The sequence below is a fragment of the Rana temporaria genome, chromosome 11 (genome assembly GCF_905171775.1).
Source record: "Rana temporaria chromosome 11, aRanTem1.1, whole genome shotgun sequence".
Classification (NCBI taxonomy): Eukaryota; Metazoa; Chordata; class Amphibia; order Anura; family Ranidae; genus Rana; species Rana temporaria.
In genome coordinates, this window is record NC_053499.1 from 132713786 (window position 1) to 132737992 (window position 24207).

Consider the following 24207-nt stretch of genomic DNA (forward strand, 5'->3'; position numbering starts at 1 on the left):
GGATGACAAACTCCTCTGAGCGGTCTGCTCTAAGCTCAGTATCCCACAAGGAATCACAGAGGGAGACAAACGGAGGCTCGAAATGGTGAAAGTACCATAAGGTGGATCGCATTCTGCGATCCACCGACCAAAATCTGGTCAAGGTTCCAAAAACCAAATACAAGTCCAAAGGAGAAAGAAGGTTTGCTTTCCAAGGTCCCAGGCTATGGAATGCTTTACCAACCAGCATTCGGTTGGAGCAAAACCACCTGTCTTTCAGAAAGCAGATCAAAACCCTGCTCTTCTGATGGCATGAGACACGAACAACCAGCGCCCAGAGGCGATTCAGTTCGCATGTGCCGCGCTATATAAGTTTTTTCATTCATTCATTCAAGGGTACGTGCCCTTTGATAACGTCATCTATGATGAAACATGTCACGGCGGAGCCACGCACTGACGTCACCGCGTTAACGTGACCCCGGAACCACGGGTGTACTTATTTTTGTTTGTTGTTTTATTGATTTTCTGCCGGCAATTTTAAACTGCTCAGTGTATATGTTACACTTTCACCATTTCAAGCCTCTGTTTGTCTCCCTCTGTGATTCCTTGTGGGATACTGAGCTTAGAGCGGACCGCTCGGAGGAGTTTGTTATCCACATTGATAGGGTGAGGACCTGCTGGGAGCCGAGGAGCTGCATTTCTGCTGATCTCTCATCATAGGATCGAGAGGATTTATGTGCCTGTTTGACCCCATCTAACAGGGGGTCCAGCGTATCCGGTAAGAGTAGACTAGACTGAATATATCACAGCGCCGGGAGATAATAAGGCTGCAGATCGGGACAGCACCAAGAGATCATAACGTTGGCACAACGGCAGATGGGCACATCGCCGATCAGGTGAGGCTGAGGCATGCAGATGAGGACACAGTGAGGCTGAGGCATGCAAGTGGGCACAGTGAGGCTGCAAATGGGCATTGTTGACCTCTTTTCCACTTACAGTAGCTTCTGCATTCTCACCCTAGGCTTATACTCGAGTCAATATGTTTTCCCAGTTTGTTGTGGTAAAAGTAGATGCCTCGGCTTTTACTCAAGTATATATGGTACTTGACTAGAACTCAAGGACTGGATTTTTTTTTAATGATAAAAGGTAGAAGAAAATGATAGTGTTGATGTTCTTTATGACATATCAGGAATTATTGCAGGCTTGTAAAGTGACTGAGAGGACCACTTTAAGACTTCTGTTGCTGAATATAGTTAGAAGACGTCTGTCATGGCAAATTTAAGTAATTGGGGACATAGTAGATTGGTAAATATCTCACCAACGCAATGCCGAGTATCTGAGGGAAGGTGTATGATGAGCACCCAGCTGGAGTCATACGGATAGTGGCATATGGAGTCTGGAACCAAGCCTTTTCACTGGCCCATACTATATCACACAGAGGTAAGATGGACGCTCCCAGGCCAAGGGCCGGACCATTGATGGCAACCACTATGGGTTTCTTGAATTGAATAAAAGCTTTAACAAAGTCTCTGGAAAGAAAGAAAGAAACATTTCACTTAATTGTGAAAACAGAATAGACAGAGTATTAAAGTGGTATTGAAACCAAAACCAAAAATGTAATATAGTGCAGCTTATCAATCAATAGATGAGGTGGCTACATTCTTATTTCTTTTTTAGGGTTTCCCTCCGTTTTCCCCTTGGTGAGCTGGCCAATAACACACCTCTTGTATTACAGTGCCTCCACTTTAGATACACGAACAAATTGAAGCCATACTCCAGCCCACACTTTATAGGAAGTTACATCAAACATTTTGGGCCAGATCCACGTACAGCGGCGCATCTCTCCGCCGGGCGCAGCGTATCTAAGACACACTACGCCGCCGTAACTTTTTTTTCCGAATCCTCAAAGAATTTGCGCCGTAAGTTACGGCGGCGTAGTGTATCTTTGGCGGCGTAATGGCGCAGCATTCAAATCTCTGTGATGGGGACGTGTTTTATGTAAATAAGTCGTGACCCAACGTAAACAACGTTTTTTTTTTAACTGTGCATGCGCCATCCTTGGGGGTATCCCAGTGCGCATGCTCGAAATTAACCCGGAACAAGCCAATGCTCACGACGATGACGTCATTCTACGCAAATCCCTATTCGCGAACGACTTACGCAAACAACGTAAAAAATTCAAAATGCGAGGCGGGAACGACGGCCATACTTAAAGAGGAGTTCCACCTAAAAATGGAACTTCCTCTTAACCCACTCCTCGCCCCCTTACATGCCACATTTGGCATGTAATTTTTTTGGGGGGGGGAGTGGGGGCTTCAGGAGAAGGGGACTTCCTGTCCCACTTCCTCCTTCCGCCGAGGATGCGCAGTGGGTGCCCGGCCGTGAAGCCGAAAGCTGTCACTGCCGGGTGCCCACACTAGAAATGAAGACGCCGGCCGGCGAGGGGGGGGCGAGGAGCGGAGCCCCGGCCGCCGCATCGCTGGAGCCGTGGAGCAGGTAAGTGTCAGTTTATTAAAAGCCAGCAGCTACACTTTTTGTAGCTGCCGACTTTTAATAAAAACGTAAAAAATGGGTGGAAAACCCCTTTAACATTGAGTACGCCACCATATAGTAGCTTTAACTATACGCTGGAAAAAGCCGAAGGCAAACGACGTAAAAAAATGCACCGGCCGGACGTACGTTCGTGGATCGCTGTAACTAGGTAATTTGCATACTCGATGCGGAATTCGACGGAAATGCCACCTAGCGGCCGCCGAAAAATTGCATCTAAGATCCGACGGCGTACTAAGACGTACGCCTGTCGTATCGATCCGAGATGCCATCGTATCTTGTTTTGTAGATACAAAACAAAGATACGACGCGCAAAATTTTAAATTACGCGGCGTATCAAGAGATACGCCGGCGTAATTCTTTTGTGGATCTGCCCATTGCAGAATTTTTCACTTCCTTCCCTTGAAAAGCTCATGGGTTGCTTTCGCAGTGTGTTTTGGATCATTGTCCATCTGTACTATGAAGTGTCGTCCAATCAACTTTGCTGCATTTGGGCAGACAGTATATCTCTTAATACTGCAGAATTCATCCAGCTGCTTCTGTCACATCATCAATAAACACAAATGACCCAGTGCCACTTTAAGCCATGCATGCCCATGCCATCACAATGCCTACACCATGTTTTACAGGTGACGTTGTGTGCTTTGGATCATGAGCTGTTCCAAGCCTTCTCCACACTTTTTTCTGGTACATATTAATCTTAGTCATATTAATCTTAGTTTTGTCCGTCCAAAGAATGCTCTTCCAGAACTGGTCTGGCTTTTCTAGATGTTTTTTGGCAAAGTCTAATCTGGCTTTTCTATTCTTCAGGCTTACGAATGGTGGTGAACCCTCTGTATTTGCTCTCGTGAAGCTTTCTCTTGATTTTAGACTTTGACAATGATACGCCCACCTCCTGGAGAGTGTCCTTCACTTGTCTGGATGTTGTGAATAGGTTTTTCTTTACCATAGAGAGGATCCTGCAATCATCCGCTGTTGTCATCCATTGATATCCAGGCATTTTTATGTTGCTGAGCTCACCAGTGCATTTTTCTTTCCTCAACCGAACGGTTGATTTGGCCACTCCTAATGTTGCTGCTATCTCTCTGATGGATTTGTTTTGTTTTTGAAGCCTTACAATGGCCTGTGTCACTTGCAGCTGCAATTCCTAAACCCTTCCTCCGATTTGGATGTACATACCCTCAAATTAATAACTATAGCTTGAATATGTTTTGGCAAATACTTAAAAAAATAAAATAAAAAAAATTGTGTCCAAATTAGGGTTGTCCCGATACCGATACTAGTATCGGTATCGGGACCGATTCCGAGTATTTGCGGGAGTACTCGTACTCCCGCAAATACCCCCGATACCAAAATAGAATACTCCCCCCCCCCCGCCGCCGACGCATCCCGCCGCTACAACGCATCCCGCCGCATTCCCCGCTTGGTTAATACGGGCGGGGAACATTACAGCATTCATTTGAATAGCTGTAGTCTTTCCCGCCCGCCGCGTATAGACACTCCCCCTTGCTCGGGTGAACTGTCCAATCCCGAGCAAGGGGGAGTGTCTATACGCAGCACGGCGCCAATCATTACAGCTGTTCAAAGCTGTAATGTTCCCCGCCCATATTAAGCAGTCGGCGGCAGCGGGGATGCGGCGCGATAAAGGTAAGGGGGACAGGACATGGCTGCATATGGGGAGACCTTGCTGGATGTGGGGGACATTGATATGGGGAGACATTACTGGATACGGGGGACATTACTGGATACGGGAGACATTACTGGATACGGGGGACATTACTGGATACGGCGGACATTACTGGATACGGCGGACATTACTGGATACGGGGGACATTGCTGGATACGGGGGACATTGCTGGATACGGGGGACATTGCTGGATACGGGGGACATTGCTGCATATGGGGGACATTGCTGGATATGGGGACAATGCTGGATATTGGGACATTACTGGATACGGGGGACATTGCTGGATGTGGGGGACATTGCTGGATACGGGGGACATTGCTGCATATGGGGGACATTGCTGGATATGGGGGACAATGCTGGATATTGGGACATTGCTGGATGTGGGGGACATTGCTGGATGTGGGGGACATTGCTGGATATTGGGACATTGCTGGATATTGGGACATTGCTGGATATTGGGACATTGCTGGATACGGGGGACATTGCTGGATATGGGGGACATTGCTGGATATTGGGGACATTGCTGCATACGGGGGACATTGCTGGATGTGGGGGACATTGCTGGATATGGGGGACATTGCTGGATATTGGGGACATTGCTGGATATGGGGGACAATGCTGGATATTGGGACATTGCTGGATATGGGGGACATTGCTGGATATGGGGGACAATGCTGGATACGGCGGACATTACTGGATACGGGGGACATTGCTGGATATGGGGGACATTGCTGGATGTGGGGGACAATGCTGGATATTGGGACATTGCTGGATATGGGGGACATTGCTGGATATGGGGGACAATGCTGGATACGGCGGACATTACTGGATACGGGGGACATTGCTGGATACGGGGGACATTGCTGGATACGGGGGACATTGCTGGATGTGGGGGACATTGCTGCATACGGGGGACATTGCTGCATACGGGGGACATTGCTGCATACGGGGGACATTGCTGGATACGGGGGACATTGCTGCATACGGGGGACATTGCTGGATATGGGGGACATTGCTGGATATGGGGGACATTGCTGCATACGGGGGACATTGCTGGATATTGGGGACATTGCTGGATATGGGGGACAATGCTGGATATTGGGACATTGCTGGATATGGGGGACATTGCTGGATATGGGGGACAATGCTGGATACGGCGGACATTACTGGATACGGGGGACATTGCTGGATATGGGGGACATTGCTGGATGTGGGGGACAATGCTGGATATTGGGACATTGCTGGATATGGGGGACATTGCTGGATATGGGGGACATTGCTGGATATGGGGGACAATGCTGGATACGGCGGACATTACTGGATATGGGGGACATTGCTGGATGTGGGGGACAATGCTGGATATGGGGGACATTGCTGGATATGGGGGACAATGCTGGATACGGGGGACATTGCTGGATACGGGGGACATTGCTGGATACGGGGGACATTGCTGGATGTGGGGGACATTGCTGCATACGGGGGACATTGCTGCATACGGGGGACATTGCTGCATACGGGGGACATTGCTGGATACGGGGGACATTGCTGGATATGGGGGACATTGCTGCATACGGGGGACATTGCTGGATATGGGGGACATTGCTGGATATGGGGGACATTGCTGCATACGGGGGACATTGCTGGATATGGGGGACATTGCTGGATATGGGGGACATTGCTGGATGTGGGGGGACATTGCTGGATGTGGGGGACATTGCTGGATATGGGGAGACATTGCTGGATATGGGGAGACATTGCTGGATATGGGGGGACATGGCTGCATTTGTGGGGGGACATGGCTGCATTTAGGGACACATTTAAAAAAAGTATCGGTATTCGGTATCGGCGACTACTTGAAAAAAAGTATCGGTACTCGTACTCAGTCCTAAAAAAGTGGTATCGGGACAACCCTAGTCCAAATATATATGGACCTAACTGTATGTGCCAAGATTATTGCCAGCCAACATCAACACTCACTTTAATTTGTGATGCATGTTGGGAGTTGTAGTTTGAAAGCAGTAACATGGTCTTTAGGCATTGATGTATGAGCTGCAATCTGACTACTCATCTAAAGCAGAGTTTACAAGAAGCTGATGCATAAAAGACATTTTTAAAGAATTATGCCCTGTACACACGATCGGATATCTGATGGAATCTAATCCAATTGATTTTTTTGACGGATATCCGACGAAGCTGATTTTCATCAGTCATGCCTACACACCATCGGTCAAAAATCTGATCGTGTCCAAGCGCGGTGACGTAAAACACTACGACCTGCTGAGAAAAATTTAGTTCAATGCTTCCGAGCATGCGTCGACTTGATTATGAGCATGCGTGTATTTTTGACCGATGGACTTCCACACAGACGATCGTTTTTTTCTATCGTTTTGTTATCCAAGATTTAAAACAGGTTCTATTTTTTTTCACTGATGGAAAACAAACCGATGGAGCCCACACACATAAGGTAACATAAGTGCCATTCATACTACTTCATAATTATTTATTTGTATGCCTAGAGAATTACTTTAAGGCCAAGCCTTTTTTTTCCCTTATTTCATTGTTAAAGCCACCAGCTTTGTTTCCCAGGACTGGGTTGTGGGAGATACACATACCTTATAGATTCTGCTATCCTCGTGCTCTCCTTCCTTCTGTCTGTAGACAATTTCCCGATGAGATATGAGTAATCAAGACCGCTACAAAATACACTGCCAACGGCACTGAGAAGCAGGAGTTTGCTATCATCAGAGGACGCATTGCACAGAGCCCTTCGCACCTCTTTCATAATCTGAATTCAGAAATAAAGACATATCATTAGTATAGGTGAATGTCCTAGATCTGAAGAGAACAGCATTTTTTTTAATATTAATTACAGTTGGCATTTCATTTGGATGGAGAACTTGTCTGGAAGACTGGGCTAACTACTTGATGAGGTTTATTTATACACATATCAGGTAGTAACAAAAGTACACTTACCAAGGCCAAGATGCTGAGGGTGGCTCCCTTTGCGACCCGGCGCGGTCCGCCCCCTGAATTGGGGACAGGGGAGCAGACGCACCAGGAGGCACCGGTACCGATGGGAAGGTGAAGGTTCGGTGCGTGAAACAGGAACAACCGGGCAGTAGTCCACTTGGGAATGGCTGAAGATATGGCAGGGAATTCCAGGAGGTCCGGGAAGCAGGATTGGTAGGAAACAGGGAAATCCAGAAAACAGGCTGTGGTCAAGGAAGTTCAGATAAACAGGGTAGTCCAAAGTTCAAGCCAAAAGGTCAAGGGCAGGTGAGATCAGAATAGTCCAATAGGCAAGCCGAGGTCAAGGTAGGAGAAGGCAGCAATCCGGTAGAGTATAGCCAAGGTCAGGTAAACAGGAACAAGATCAGATAAGGTTTTTCCAGGATCCAGGAAACACTCCAAACAAGCGCTGTGACAAACCAGCAACTAGCCACAGGAAAGGGAGAGGTTTAAATAGCCCGCTCAGGGCTCTGATTGGCTGGACGGAACTACAGATCTTGCGCGCCCGTGCGCGCGCACCTGCACGCGCCCGCGTGCGCCAACACCACGCACGCGTGCGCGGCGCAAACAGCCGCGATTGCACCGTTCTGGAAGGCAGGTAAGAGTTAGTGCCCTGACAACACAGCTCCGGTCTCGCCCCCTTTCTCTCCCGATTGGCTGACTGATTTTGATCGACAGCAGCGGGTACCGCTGCCTCAGCCAATGAGGAGGGGAGTCTCGGGCAGCTTAGACACTCCTGCAACATCGCTGGAAAAAGACGGGCTCATGTAAGTATTAGGGTGGCTGCTGCACACAGAAGTTTTTTTTTTATCTTAATGCATATAATGCATTAAGATAAAAAACCTTCTACCTGTACAACCCCCTTAAAGAATATTAAGAAAAATATTAAAAGCCAGCAGCTACAAATACTGCAGCTGCTGACTTTTAATATTAGGACACTTACCTGTCCTGGAGTCCCGCGCCGATCGCAGCAGAGGACGAGCGATCGCTCGTCTCTCTGCTGCTCCCCCCGCCATCCTCAGTGAGGGAACCAGGAAGTGAAGCGCTCCGGCTTCACTACCCGGTTCCCTACGGCGCATGCGCGAGTCGCGCTGCGCCCACCGATTGGCTCACACGCTGTGTGCTGGGAGCCGAGTGTTCCCAGCAAACAACGGGCGACAGACGGGAAGTCAGAAAAACCCGTCTTTTGCCCGTAGCGTGTGGCCGGAAGTGGGTGCAAATACCTGTCTTTAGACAGGTATCTGCACCCCCCTCCCCCCTGAAAGGTGTCAAATGTGACACCGGAGGGGGGAGGGTTCCGATCAGCGGGACTCCACTTTAGGGTGGAGAACCGCTTTAAGTATTCTCATAAATCTTTAATTCTGAAAGCAGGACCATCTTATAGCTCCATGATAGCAATAAGTCACTGTCAGATATACACGTATACAATAAAATATCTTAATCTTGCAATTTCAACATGGCTGGAAATATCTGCACACTACAGAGAAATAATTTCTAACTTTTAGTACAGGAGCTCTTACAGATCATACTATGAAAAATATGAAATACATTTATTTGTGACTTCTTTCTTGCATATAGATTAAAGAAGACCTAAACTTTAAATGTCAATTAGTAAAATAGCATCCCTGTGTAATATCAAACAAGGTACAGGAATGTCATAGAATAGTTATTTTTGCAATATTGTTTTTAAAAGCCCCTTCACACTTAAACATTATAGTTTCCTTAACAGAAGGAACAGCAGAAGCTGTTTGCCTTCAGACTCACTCTATATAATAAATCTAAGAGGGAGTGATACGGAGGAAGGGGCAGAGATACGGAGGAGGGGGCAGTGATATACGGAGGAGTCATTCCTTTGACTCTTAACTTGGCAGTGTAACAGTCTAAGCTATTTAGTCATTCAAACAAATGTTTTTTTAACAACAGGAGGTAAGAACACGAAATGAAAAGGAGGCTTAAGGTCCACCTGCTGTCTGGATATTAAAATACAAAAATATTCATGTCCAATATTTCAAATTTACATGACTGCAAAAAAAGCACTGCCAAAGTAATAAAGAAATATAGAAAATGTTTTTGTTATCTCTCTGGCATTGAACAAAAAGTAGAATACGTGTTTAAGCACTATTTATTATGCATCGTCTTGCAGGTAGATGTTTAAAAAGACAAATCATTTCAAGTTAAAAAAAAATAATCTTACGTGATAATGGAACTTACTGTGTCTTGTAACTATAGAATTTCCTCTTTATTATGCATTTGAGGTTACAGTAATTACATGGTAGCAATAAATACATTTACAGAAAGATCAGACTTTGATAAATTAGAAATATCATGTTCCATATGTGATCACAGCACAGGTTGTTAAGGATCATGAAAATTTCCAAGAGTGTTTGGTTGCCTTGGAAACCCCACTACCTTTTAAAAGAGATCATCTATTTAACCAATTTCCTCACTTCATATGTCTGGTTGGATCCCAGGCGGGTCTGCCCCTTTAAACTCAGAGGTATCATGTCCTATCATTACAGGGCTCAGGAGGTTAATTACTATTTTTATAAATGTAGCTTTATTGCTTTTTTTCTAGGTTCAACCATCTCTTTACAACGTATTATACTAAGTACTCTTCTCCATTCCACAAGAATAATAAGAAAATTGGCACCGGCTATAAAAGATTGTATACTTGCCCTCCTACAGATTTTGCACATAGGATGCTTGTACAACTTTAAAACTGAATAGCAGTAAAATGTTTATTTCACCCTCATAAGGAGAGAAGTGAATTTAAAAAAATCTTAACAGGTGAAGCCTCGTACACACGACCGAGGAACTCGACAGGCGAAACACATCGTTTTCATCGTCGAGTTCCTTGTTAGGCCGTCAAGGAACTCGACAAGGCAAGTTTCTCCATCCCCGTCGAGGAAAAAGAAGACATGCTCTCTTTTTGGCTTGACGGGATCCTCAACAGTTTCCTCATCGAAAAATGTACACACGACCAGTTTCCTCGGCAAAAAAAAAAATCCCAGCAAGTTACTTGCTGGTTTTTGCCAAAAAACTTGGTCGTGTGTACGAGGCCTTAGGGTCTACACCTTTATTTCCCTTCCCACTACTTTTATAACTTTAAGTACGAGAGTAGGGTGGACGACAGCGACTACTCGTCTAGCACACTCCTTATGCCTTATCCTTTTCTCCTCTTTCACATTACCCACCAAATACTAACTCAGTACTTCCTAGTTTCCCCACAAACCCTCCTTCCCACCCCTTGTATAAGAACCCCAACCTTCACTGGGGAGCTCAGTGCCCTGCTGGTTCTCCTCCCCCCCAGCTCTTATGTATCTAAAAAAAGAGAGAACAGAGGAAAAAAAAAAAGGAAACAAAAAAGGTATGTTTTTTTAATCTATATACAAATGTTTCAACCTTCTATTTCAAACTGAATGGGTTGTTTTACAAGGTGATTGTTTACAACCACTTTAAAGCGGAGGTTCACCCTAAAAACAATTTTCTAACATTACATTGTGCTCACTCTCGACATTGACAGTACGCTGATGTTTTTTTGCTGTACATACCAGTGTATCGCTAATTTCCCCGCTGGCTTCCGGGTAGTGGCTCCCGCGAGAGTGGGCGTTCCCACTGGACGTGATGACAAATGCTTCCCCCCGGCGCATAAGGCGCGCCACGAGTTGCCGAAAGTCGGTGCGCAGGCGCCGTATAGCGCCAACTCGCAATTCGGCTTCTTTTGGCAACTTGTGACACACCTTATTCGCCGGGGGGAAGCTTTTGTCATCACGTCAATCACTTAGTCCGTGCATAGGAACGCTCACTCCCGTGGGATTCTCGTGGGAAGCCGGCGGGGAAAATAGCGATACAACGTTATGTACGAAAAAAAAAAAACATCAGAGTACTGTCAATGTCGAGAGTGAGCACAATGTAATGTTAGAAAATTGTTTTTAGGGTGAACCTCCGCTTGAAAGTGGTTGTAAACAATCACCTTGTAAAACAACCCATTCAGTTTGAAATAGAAGGGTAAACATTTGTATATAGATTAAAAAAAAACATACCTTTTTTGTTTCCTTTTTTTTTTTTTTTTTAAAGCAATATGGCTAATACTAAAAGGTAGAAATGCAGGCACATTATAAATATTTATAAATATTAGATGGGCACGACGGATTCACTTTAAATGAATTCAAAGAAAATGTAAGGTCTGCTTTATTTTTGCAGCCTATTTTTGGAAAACAAATCCTCAAAAATAAAGACTTGCCAAAAAAATAAAACAAAAATACTTCAGCTTTCGATACTTCTAGGAGATGTGAGTGATGTCACTGCGTCGCAACACTGCCTCCTGGATGCTCAAAATCCTGGGAGAATGTACTCCTACAAATGGGCTGGAGATCATTTTTTCATCATTTCATCACTGGGGTACGTTATCTATATTTATGCACCATTTTGCATCCGCTGTTGTAATTCTGACCTTTAATAAATGCCAATCACTTGCTGCCACAACCAAACAGGAATGTAACAGTTTACATTACACTAGTTATTTACAAAGACAAAGTTCTTTAATTTCTAGTTACAACATTCTGAGTATTGGCTTAACAAATTTTAAATACCGTTCTATATAAAAGAAAAAAAAAATGGCAGAAAATGTTTACAGAATATATATTACAAAACAGACATAAGCAACAGTAAAATAAAAGGGTTTCAAAAGGTAAAAAAAATTCTACAAATGTGAAGTCCATCTGGTCTTAGGTTACTTAACATGGCTCTCAGTATCCCTAGATACTCTGATGGTAAAAATCAGCGCTCAGAGCTGCCAATACAACAGCTTTTTTTCTTCACCCTAGAAAGAGTGTTCCACATCTAATTTCCACTGAATAAAAGGGTCTGAGGAGTGTGTTAAAGGTGTGCTGGAGTATTTTATTATGTCAAGTAGACACATCCTTATAGCCAACTATCCTGGGCACATCTATATATCTATGTGCCAAAATTCCACATTCCAACAACTAGCATTTTAATAATTTATTAAATTACGATTTGTTAGTTAACAAATATGAAATAAATCTATTGCATATTTCTCTTAGGTCTAATGCATCTTATCAGCCTTTTAGACTTTGTAGATTAGGCATATTTAGGATCTAACAGAATCTTTTTATCTACCAGTGTAACCACTTTTTATGAAGATAACACAATTTCAATGGTTTTAGATAACACAATTTTAATAGCGTTTTGGAACTGAGAGTTGTACCGAATTTAGTATGAGTTAAGGAAATGAGAACTAGACATGTACCTAAGCTCAAGTTTTGGAAACAAGTCAGAATTACACATGTACAATATTGGCAGGTGTGAAGAAATGCTGTAAAGTAATAATTAGAGGTCGACGGATATGGGTTTTTCTTTGGCCGATGCCGATATTTAGAAATCACGGCGACCGATAGCCGATTTATGATGACGATTTTTTAGGGCCGATATGTTAGGCCAATCCCCCCCCCCCCTTCATCTCATATAATCTAAAAGTTAGACCCCTTTCACACTGGGGCGCTTTTCAGGCGCTTTTGGGCTAAAAATAGCACCTGTAAAGTGCCTGCAAAACTGCTCCCCTGCAGTCTCAGTCTGAAAGCCCGAGTGCTTTCACATTGAGGCGGTGCGCTGGCAGGACGTTAAAAAAAAAGTCCTACAAGCAGCATCTTTGGAGCATTGTATACCGCTCCTCCACCACTCCTGCCCATTGAGATGAACGCCTGCAAAGCGCTTCTGCAGTGGCGCTACATGGGAGCATTTAACCCCTTAATCGGCCGCTAGCTGGGATATAAGCGCCCCGCTAGCAGCCAAATAGCGCTGCTAGAATGATGGTCCAGTGTTTAGGCAGCGGAGTTCTGCGGAAAAAAAATGAAAAGTCAGCAGCTACAAATACTGCAGCTGTTGACTTTTAATATATGGACACTTACCTGTCCTGGGTGCCCGCAATGCTGGCACCCAAAGCCGATCTCTCCCTCGGGTGCTGCCACCACCATCTTCGGTAAGGGAATCAGGAAGTGAAGCCTTGTGGCTTCATTTCCTGGTTCCCTACTGTGCATGCGCAGGTAATGAAAAACAGGTAATAAAAACTTTTGGACGAAAAAAAAAAATATGGGCTAACTTTACTGTTTAGTTTTTTTTTTATAATTTGTTAAAGCATATTTTTTCCAAAAAAAAATTGTTTGAAAGACCGCTGCGCAAATACCGTGTAACATTAAATATTGCAGCAATCGCTATTTTATTTCCTAGGGTCTCTGCTAAAAAAAAATATATATATAATGTTTGGGGGTTCCAAGTGATTGTAAGCAACAAGTGTCAAAAAAGATTTAGCCTTTAAATGGTTAAACTGAGAACTCTCCTACACGGAGTTCAGTTCATTGATAAGTAGCAACATTGTATATCTTTTCTCAAAACTTGTCAGGCTGCCCAGGAGAGAGAAGTCTTCCACATTGACTTCTATTACAGAAGCTTTTTGCAAGTCGCGCTTCTGAAGTTTTAGGCTGCATTCACACCTTTGCGTCGGCGATATGCGGCGTATTGCACTGTCGGCTATGCCCGAACGCCGAAGCCGCCCGAAAAAAAGGTTTCGGGACTTGTTTTGAGCTTCAGGCGTTCGGCGTGGAGATGTGAACCATGTAAAATCACCCCTCCAGCGTATTGCAGGCTGCAATATCGGCGGGCGTCTGGCGTGAAAACGCCTAGATGTGAATGGAGCCTAAATCTGCTTTTTTTACAGCACAAATCGGCCGATGCCGATTAATTAAAAAACGCCAAATATCGGCCGATATATATCGGTCGACCTCTAGTAATAATGCTTTCAAAAATATATATTTTACTTATGCAAAATGAGTGTACACACAAAAAAAACATAAATCAAATCAATATTTGGCATGACTCCCATTTGGCCCAAAATCAGAATCAAGTCTTACACTTGCACACTCTGTACACATGCACAAAGTCTGTCATTTTGTAGGATTAGAGTTAGGTGTATGATTAACCAAATATACCAAGCAGGTGCTAATGATCATCAATTTCATATGTAGGTTAAAACAGTATTTAACTGAAAAAATAAACTACTGTGTAAGAGGCTTATAACTGGGCGAGGAACAGCCAAACTCTGCTACTAAATGGCAGTTTCACGTCACAGGTCATACACTATGGAAAGACTGAGCACAGCAACAAGTCATACGGTAGTTATACTGCATCAGCATGGTCTCTCCAAGGCAAAGATTTTAAAGTAGACTGGGGTTTTAAATTTGCTGTTCAAGCTCTTTTGAAGAAACAAAGAAACAGGCAACGTTGAGGACCGTAGAAACAGTGGTCAGTTAAACTTAATGCAGCAGATGAAGGACACATCATGAAGCGGTCATGCAGTGGAAGCCGTTATAGCTGCAAAGGGTGGGCCAACTCAATATTGAACCATTCGGACAAAGACTGGGATGCCATTAAAGTTCATGTGGGTGTTAGTAAGGTGTCCCAATACTTTTGGTAATATAGTGTATGTCATTAGCTAGGATAACAAATACTGAAAGCTTTGCTCTAGCTGAAAAGTACCCTAAATTCCTGCATATCTTTAGGTAATCTTTCATCAACCTTAGTAAAAATGCACTATATTTTATGTTTTTACTAAAACATGATGCATAAAAAGCATCTTGTTAAACAAAATGTTAGCATCATGATCACACTATGCAACATCTTTTTTTACATAGTATGGGGTCCTAGCTTAAAAAAAGTTACAATTTATTGTTGTGATTAGCAGCCAAAAATCTAAAGGTTACACCAAAAAGGGTTCAGGAGGCAAAGTCTTTGTTGTCCAGTGTTATCAGCAAACCAAGAAGTCTCAGTTCAGCATACCACATTGGCAGAACCAAACACTACACCAGATCATAAGATGGGCACCAGGTCATTGGGACTCTTGGTACAAAGACCTGGGAGATCCCAATGTTCAAGACTACATGATGTAAAGTTTTAACAGGACTGACCAGAACAAAGCTGTAGCTTACAGCGTGCAATGGACTCCATTTGTGGCTTGAGCTGACTTTCTCAGTGGTGTCAACACAGAATGAGTCACATGCTTCTCCATACCTGAAAACACAAGGTATTTAACCGCTTGTCTACCGCCCGCCGTCATATGACAGCGGGACTTTCTCGCCTTCCCAAGCCACTAGGGGGCAAGCGCCCACCGCATCACTGGGAACCCGATGCGCATGCCCGGCGGCTGCGATGTCCACCGGGCACCCACGATTGCCCAGTAACTGAGCAGGACAGTGGATACACGTGTGTAAACACACAGATCCACATCCTGTCAGGGAGAGGAGACCGATGGTGTGTCCCTTGTACATAGGGACACCGATTGGTCACCTCCCCCAGTCAGTCCCCCCCCCACAGTAAGAATCACTCCCTAGGGAACACATAAACCCCTTGATCACCCCCTAGTTTTAACCCAATCCCTGCCAGTCACATTTATACAGCAATTAATGCATTTTTATAGCATGGATTGCTGTATAAATGTGAATGGTCCCAAAAATGTGTCAAAAGTGTCCGATGTGTCCGCCGCAATATCGCAGTCACGATAAAAATCACAGATCGCTGCTATTACTAGTAAAAAAAATGAAGGAAAAACATTTTTTTTTTAAATTGGATATTTATTATAGCAAAAAGTACAAAATATTGTGTTTTTTTAAAACTTGTCCCTCTTCTTTTGTTTATAGTGCAATAAATAAAAACCGCAGAGGTGATCAAATAACACCAAAAGAAAGCTCTATTTGTGGAAAAAAAATTATAAACATTTCATATGGGTACAGTGTTGCATGACCGCGGAATTGTCATTCAAAGGGTGACAGCGCTGAAAGCTGAAAAATAGCCTGGGCAGGAAGGGGGTGAAAGTGCCCTGTAGGCAAGTGGTTAAAGGCAGTTCTGAAAGCAAAAGGGGGTCCAACCCGGTACTAGCAAGGTTTACCTAATAAAGTGTCTGGTGTGTGTAGTTTACAGTTTATAATGAAGAACTTCAAACACAGCACAGACAAAGTGTTAATTATGTTAAACATTTCATCACAGCCCCCTCCTAAATATTACAAAGCAGAGAGAGCATGTAAAGCGTTTTAAGCAAGCATAAAGCACATAAAAAAGGTAACTAACATTTTTTTATGTTCTGCTCTGTTAATGGAAACATGTGACAAAGTAGGCATTATCCCAATTTGGCTGCAAAATCTAAAATACACAAAGGAAGATTTCATATATATATATTTTTTAATTTGCATAATTAATTTACAACTACACACATTATAAAACATCAATAAAGAAGAAAGAGAAAAAAAAATGAATTATGCTTTAAGGGGCCTACTTCCTGTTCTGGGCATTGGAGTCACAGAAGACTGGAAGAGTGGAATACCATTTCTATGGGGACATTTTAATAAAAATCTAAATTGTGGAGTTAGGCTTTAACACACACCAATAAGACCATAATCCAAACACATACAGATGCGCATCTAAAACACTTTAGAAATATTACACAGTTCCTTAACTACTTGCCTACGGCGGGACGACAAGGCTTTCGTTCTGGGAAGATGTCATATCACGTCTTTTCCTTCTTAGGCCACTAGGGGGCACGCAACCCCCGCCGCGTCACTGAGGACCCGATGCGTGTGCCCGCCGCGTCACTGAGGACCCGATGCGCGTGCCCAGCACCCGCGATTGTCCAGTAACTGAGCAGGACTGTGGATCTGTGTGTGTAAACACACAGATCCACGTCCTGTCAGGGAGAGGAGACCGATGCTGTGTCCCTTGTACATAGGGACATCGATCGGTCACCTCCCCCAGTCAGTCCCCTCCCCCACAGTAAGAATCACTCCCTAGGGAACACATTAACCCCTTGATCGCCCCCCCTAGTGTTAACCCCTTCCCTGTCAGTCACATTTACACAGTAATCAATGCATTTTTATAGCACTAATCACTGTATAAATGTGAATGGCCCCAGAAATGTGTCAAAAGTCCACCACAATATCGCAGTCATGATAAAAATCGCAGAACGCCGCCATTACTAGTAAAAAAAATAATAAAAAAAATGCTAGAAATCTATCCCCTATTTTGTAGACGCTATAACTTTTGTGCAAACCAATCAAACACTTATTGCGATTTTTTTACCAAAAATATGTAGAAGAATACGTATCGACCTAAACTGAGGAAAACATTTTTTTTATATTTTTTGGGGGGATATTTATTATAGCAAAAAGTAAAAAATATAGCATTTTTTTCAAAATTGTCGCTCTATCTTTCTTTATAGAGCAAAAAATGAAAACCGCAGAGGTGATCAAATACCACCAAAATAAATCTCTATTTGTGGGGAACAAATTATACAAATTTCATATGGATACAGTGTTGCATAACCGTGCAATTGTCATTCAAAATGTGACAGCGCTGAAAGCTGAAAAAATGGCGTGGGCAAGAAGGGGGTGAAAGTGCCCTGTATTGAGGTGGTTAAAGACAGAAGACACAAATCATATAGAAAAACTGTTAATGCTATTTAATCCACATAATAAAAATGTATATCTCACTTTAAAAATAAAAAATTCTCAATTGCTCACTTGTTTTTAGCTATTTGACATTTGCAATGAGAATTGAATTGTGCTCTATTTTCTGAATGGCCTGTATACAATGATGGCGATGATGATGATTTTACCAATAAACTCAAGAATACAAAACAGCAAGGTCATATCTTCTCCTATAATGTAAAATGTTCCAAGTTTGTACTTTTTCATATGACTACCAGAACAATTAAATTCTTAGGAAAATTGTAACATACTATTTTGATAAAGCTTAGCATTCTCAGAACACAATGGACAAAGGAATTAAACGGGCTTTAGTAAGAACCAAAATGTTCTGCTTTTTTGTTTAACTTGATTTTTTATTTTAGATCAATTTTGTCGATCAAGTATGCCAAGAGATGTTTAGCCTAAAATCAATACCTTATTTAAATATGTTACCTTGAACATATTTCCTGTGTGCAAAAACGCATGCTTCCATGCATCGGTCATTGGTGTGAACTGGTTTGATGTGAGCCCAGGAGCACATTGCAGGAGAATCCGCAATAGGTACAAGCTATTATATATAAATAATCATATATATAGCGTGCCTTGAAAAAGTATTTATATCCCTTCAAATTTTCCACATTTTGTCATGTTACAACCAAAAACGTAAAAGTATTTTATTGGGGTTTTATGTGATAGACCAACACAAAGTGGCACATAATTGTGAAGTGGAAGGAAAAAGATAAATGGTTTTACAAATAAATATGTGAAAAGTGTGGCGTGCATTTGTATTCAGCCTCCCTAAGCCAATACTTTGAGGAACACCCTTTCGCTGCAAGTCTATTTAATAAGTCTCTACCAGCTTTGCACATCTAGAGAGTGAAATGTTTGTCCATTCTTCTTTGCAAAATAGCTCAAGCTCTGTCAGATTGGATGGAGAGCATCTGCAAACAGCAATTTTCAAGTCTTGCCACAGATTCTCAATTTGATTTAGGTCTGGACTTTGACTGAGCCATTCTAACACATGAATATGCTTGGATCTATATCATTCCATTTTAGCTATGGCTGTACGTTTAGGGTTGTTGTCCTGCTGGAAGGTGAACCTCCACCCCAGTCTTAAGTTTTTTGCAGACTCTAACAGGTTTTCTGCTAAAATTGCCCTGTTTTTGGCTCCATCCATCTTCCCATCAACTCTGACTAGCTTTCCTGTCCCTGCTGAAGAAAAGCATCCCCACAATATGATGCTGCCACCACCATGTTTCACGATAGGGTTCAGGGTGATGTGCAGTGTTAGTTTTCCACCACACATATCGTTTTGCTTTTAGGCCACAAAGTAAAATTTTGGTCTCATTCACACTTTTCAGATTTTTACTGTATTTGTAAAAAAAAAAATTGAAAGCCATTTATAATTTTTCTTCCACTTCACAATTATATGCCACTTTGTGTTGGTCTAGCACATACAATCCCAATAAAATACATTTATGTTTTTTGGTTGTGACATGACAAAACGTGGAAAATTTCAAGGGGTATGAATACTGTTTCAAGGCACTGTATGAGTGAGTGTGTGTGTGTGTGTATATGTGTATATATATATATATATATATATATATATATATATATATATATATATATATATATATATATATAAGGGCTGTTACTGATCAAACATTTTCTGTTCGATTAATCGTTTTTTTTAATCGATTAATCGACTAATTTCGATTAATTATAACGCACATACAGATCCAATTACTTTTAGCTGATCTCCTTGCAGGCTGATTCCAGTGCAGCTACCAACCACTGGAAAAATGGATAGCAGGATACAAAAAACACACAAAGGCAGCGCTCAATGGGAATAGCATTAAGTAGGTAACCAAATAAATATTGCAATGGAGATAAAATCGATGTAGCTACATAAACTGTAAAAATGGTGCGAGTAATACCAAACGGTAGCAAAAGCAGTCATAAAAACATGTAGCCACGTATGATACTGGTATAAAAATGTGTACAACGATGCCACTGCTGAATCAAGATGAGGAGAGGTTTAAATCAGTCCGTCGGCATGTAGATGTCCCGTGAAGGGAACTATCACAACTCCCAGTGGATGGCTGTAGAATCCCAGGTTGATAGAGGGAAGTGATAGAGGGAAGTGTAACAGCCCTTGCGTGTGGCAGATAGTGAGGTCCCGCCGGCATGCAGATATGAAGGCACAGCAAAGGAGCCCTTCAGATGGACACGGCAAGCCCCGCCGGTGTCCGTGACATCACCGGACCTCCGACGGGAACTCCCTGAAGGCCCAGAAGCTGGCGCAGAGGTGAGTACCAATCAAAAGTATTTTAATCGATCAAAAATATTTTGATCGATCAAAAAAATTAAAGATTAATCGATTAATTAAAAGTTAATTTGCACAGCCCTAATATATATATATATATATATATCAAAAACATAGCCATTATATTAAATATAGTGGTTGCCATGTTGTTTGCATACAATTCGATTTGCATTGTGTTTGTATCTATTGTAGATTCTCCTGTGTTGTGCTCCTGAGGAAGCAGTATCAGCTGCGAAACACGTAGAGCCATGTCTGCCATGAATTGCTGCCGATAGCATACTTTGAGCTTTTTTTTCTCTTTTCTGCCTGAAGAAGATTCTGCTTTTTTGTAATTTTTTATTGAGCTTTTTCGAGCTTCTTTGAGCACAAGTGTTTTTTTCACAAACCCGCCCCTCATTTTATCTTTTTTTTGTAAGTTTTTAAGCTTCTTTGAGCTCATTCACACTTTTTCGTCCATTTTTGGGCACTTAGGCATCGCTTCACCTCTCAAAAACGCAATTTGGTGGGGGTGTTTCCCTGCCTGTAAGAGCATATGCCTGTAAACTCCTGAAAAAGCCATTGTGTGCATAGACACATTGGCTTACATGGAGGGGAGTTTCCAGGTAGTAAAAAAAAAAAGCTCAAACGCCTGTAGGAGCTGCTTCTTTGAGATGCAGTGTGCATGAGCCCAAGGAGTTACTAAACCCAGGACCCTGCATTCACTATATTTGGTCTTTCACAGTACACAGAAATGCAATAGTGTTAGTAAATATAAACTGCTAAATACCTTTTCTCATCAGCAGTTAGAGCAGTCATGTGCCTTCTATCAGTGTCTGGTTAAAGCTTGTAGGTGTAGTTTTCATTCTACTCCATTTGTCCTATGAGGCTGCATGACCCCTGACCCTCTGTCTGGACAGTGCTGATTGGCCCTGTGCTGATCACATGCACTCTCCCAAGAAAAAAATAACTCTATAGCAATACACACCAGCCCCTAAGGCTTTGTTCTATCAGGAGACGGTTTGATGAAGTAGGGGAGGATTAGAGAAGATAGGATCAAACAGCCTTTTTACACAATGCAGAAGATTAACCCCTTAGGTTCAACAGTGAGTATAACAAGCATGCTTTACTGCATATACAGACTGGTTTTACTGTTTGTTTAGTAACACTTTAATCTTTATTATAATTAAAAATTACAACAAATTTATGCTAGAAATGCCTGCACATACTTTTACTGGGATTACTGGAAACTAGCTTACATAGATCTTGATCTCCGCTACAAATCTGGGTACTTGTCTACATTCTGCTCACATTTTGCACCTTACTATTAATCAGGGTGCTGTACACCACAATGAGAGAGGCAGGGATAGGCTCTGAAAATGAACATACTGCCTGGGCTACTAAACATAACAAAAAGGTGCATACTGACACCTCTAGGTACTTGCCGTAAATATTAATTTACCATTTTAAACTTTGGTACAGGTTTGCTTTATGTGCCCTTATTCTTATTCTCACTAGAATATTTAAATTGGGTGTCTTTTTCATATTATTGGCCCAGGGAATGGGTATGCATGTCTGAGTTATTTAAGTGTGTATGTGCATTTACTGCTTATTTAAAAAATAAACAATTTGCTAAACAGCCGACCCGGCCCAGTGTCACTATCATTACCAAGATCTGATTGAACCGATTTTTTTGTTGGCCTTCCTCGCTCTCCTTACAAAGCTGACATACGTTTAGGCGCTAATCCACAGCCCCAATACAAAGCTTCCAGACCCCTCCATCTCCCATAAACAAAGTCAGACACATGGCCTAGTTAAAGTACAGCCAACATTTCAATTCTATTAACAAAATAGGTCAACATCAACACCGTCTAAAGCCCTATAATCCTTGGAGGAACGGAAGTGAGCTTAGATGCTCTTTCTTGTCCCAAACATCTGGTAAGCCACCTAAGTATGATTAAGTGATATGTCAAACCAGAATCAGTGTACCTATCCCCATCTTGCCTTGAATCATATTATATACAATGATCCCCAGTTCCTTTAAGACTGTGTAGAACAGATTAATGCTCCATTCTATGCTTGGATGAGTGCTGGAGCAGAATTTGACCATAAGAATGGAGTTACCAGACTTTGAATCTAAAACTAATGTCTGGATCATAATATGTACAATCTTTTAGAAGTTCAGCCCACCCAAAAGGGATTCTATAGTTCAGAGGCGTAACTGAACTTAAAAATTCAGGGCCCCAATGCAGGAAACCATAAAGAGCCCCCCTGACCCACAGCTGGGGACCCCCAATGGTGGTGGAACGCCAGGGTCTAGTCGTGACCCTGATAGTTCCGCCACTGGTGTCAGTATTTTATTATTGTCATTTTATTTTTGACAATTTTTTAGGACCCCCGTTGGGGAGCTTAGGTGAAGTATCAGGGGTCTAAACAGACTTCAGATGTTTCACCTTTGATGCAGCCCTCAATCTCCATCTCTTCAATATCAGCTGCACAGAATGAATGGGCAGGAATAGCTCTGTTCAGACACAGTTTACTATGCCTTAGTTATAAATGAACAAGATTGGACTGATCACTGATGCTATTCATTAAGATAAGGAAGGGGCTGATGAATGACACATTTACCACCCCCTTCCCACTCTCCATCTTGACAGATGGGGGGGCAGGGGAGTACACAGGAGTGTGGGACAGCAGAAGGTGGATAGAAGGGGCGGTGGGGCATCATATAGAGCAGGGATATGCAATTAGCGGACCTCCAGCTGTTGCAAAACTACAAGTCCCATCATGCTTCTGACTCTGGTGTCATGCTTGTGGCTGTCAGAGTCTTACTATGCCTCATGGGAATTGTAGTTCTGCAACAGCTGGAGGTCCGCTAATTGCATATCCCCGATATAGAGCATAGGTGGCAAACACAAGGCCCGGGGGCTGAATCCGGCCCTCCAGGCTACATCATGTGGCCCTCGCACCTCTCCTGCAGCTGCAGCCCTCCTCTGGTCCTCCTCAAGAACCTTACTTTCTGCTTTTAAGCAATGCATCCATATTTTTCCCAGCAGCAGCATAAGGAAAGGGGGTGCACTGTGATGTAAGGGAGAGTGGGGAACTCAACTTCTGATGGTGGGGTGGCTCTTGGCATCTAATGTAAGGGGAGGGGATGCGCTGGACATCTAATCTTACAGATACAACCGGCCCTTTTGAGGGCAATCATAATGCTGATGTGGCCCACGATAAAATTTAGTTTGACACCCCTGATATAGCGGTACTGATCCCCTCTATTTTCCTCCTGCAGCCGCTGAAAGGTTATTTTATATGCCGCCTTCGCACCCCGCCTATCCAGGTGTACAGGAGGCCACATGGGCCCCCTGGAGCATGCGGCTGGGTCACAATAGGTGATATCTGAAGTACAGAGTGAGTCCTTGGCTTCTTATATGTCTTGGATACTTCAACAGCAAGATCTATACTCATAATTGCCGTCTCTGTTACTGTCCATCTAGGAATTTAAATTACATATTTCTTTTATTGCCTTTTTCAAAACATAAAATAAATTACATTCATAAATAAATCTATTAGATTTGTTAATTAAATAAAACTCCAACAGGGACAGTGTGAACCCTTCATAGTGGAAGCTCTTGTAGATTTGCAGAATCAGAAATTTAGTGTACCTGAGAGATATTAGCAGCATCCTCCCAAAGGGGGTGGGGGGTGGAAGGAAATAAGTGGAGTTGGGCTTTCATCTTTTGTCATGCACTATTTAATTTTCTAATGTACCCAAAAAAAAAACGTGGTTATTGGTTATTGCACCTTTATGATGTTTTCTTCTTCTCTGTTTTGGTATAACTAAAGATTTTTTTACTTAAATAAAAAAAAAAAGAGGATTTGCAAAAGACTAACCAACACGGTCTACCTTCATCTGGTCGGTTCATGCCCATTGATCAATGATTTTGACCTTTTCAAGAATTTATATTATAAGCAATGATCCCCCTTTCAGACACTGTAGAACAGATTACTGTTTCGCTCTATTCTTGGAGGAGAGCTGGAGCAGAATTTTACCATAAGGATAAAGTTACCTGACTGATTCTAGAACACTCATGCACTAATTAATTTTCTGATGTACCCAAAAAACTGTGGTTATTGGTTCTCAGCATTATTGCACC

The 24207-nt window shown here is 42.7% G+C and overlaps 1 protein-coding gene across 1 annotated transcript in view; it reads right to left on the reverse strand.

Annotated features, from left to right (window-relative positions):
* CDYL2 (chromodomain Y like 2) overlaps window positions 1–24207 on the reverse strand; it is a 94832-nt gene that overhangs the window by 13006 nt on the left and 57619 nt on the right. Inside the window, exons 4-5 of the mRNA XM_040329185.1 lie at window positions 6829–7001; window positions 1298–1508 (exon numbers count right to left, since the gene is read on the reverse strand). Coding sequence (XP_040185119.1) covers window positions 1298–1508; window positions 6829–7001 — 384 coding nt within the window. The remainder of the gene's footprint in view (window positions 1–1297; window positions 1509–6828; window positions 7002–24207) is intronic.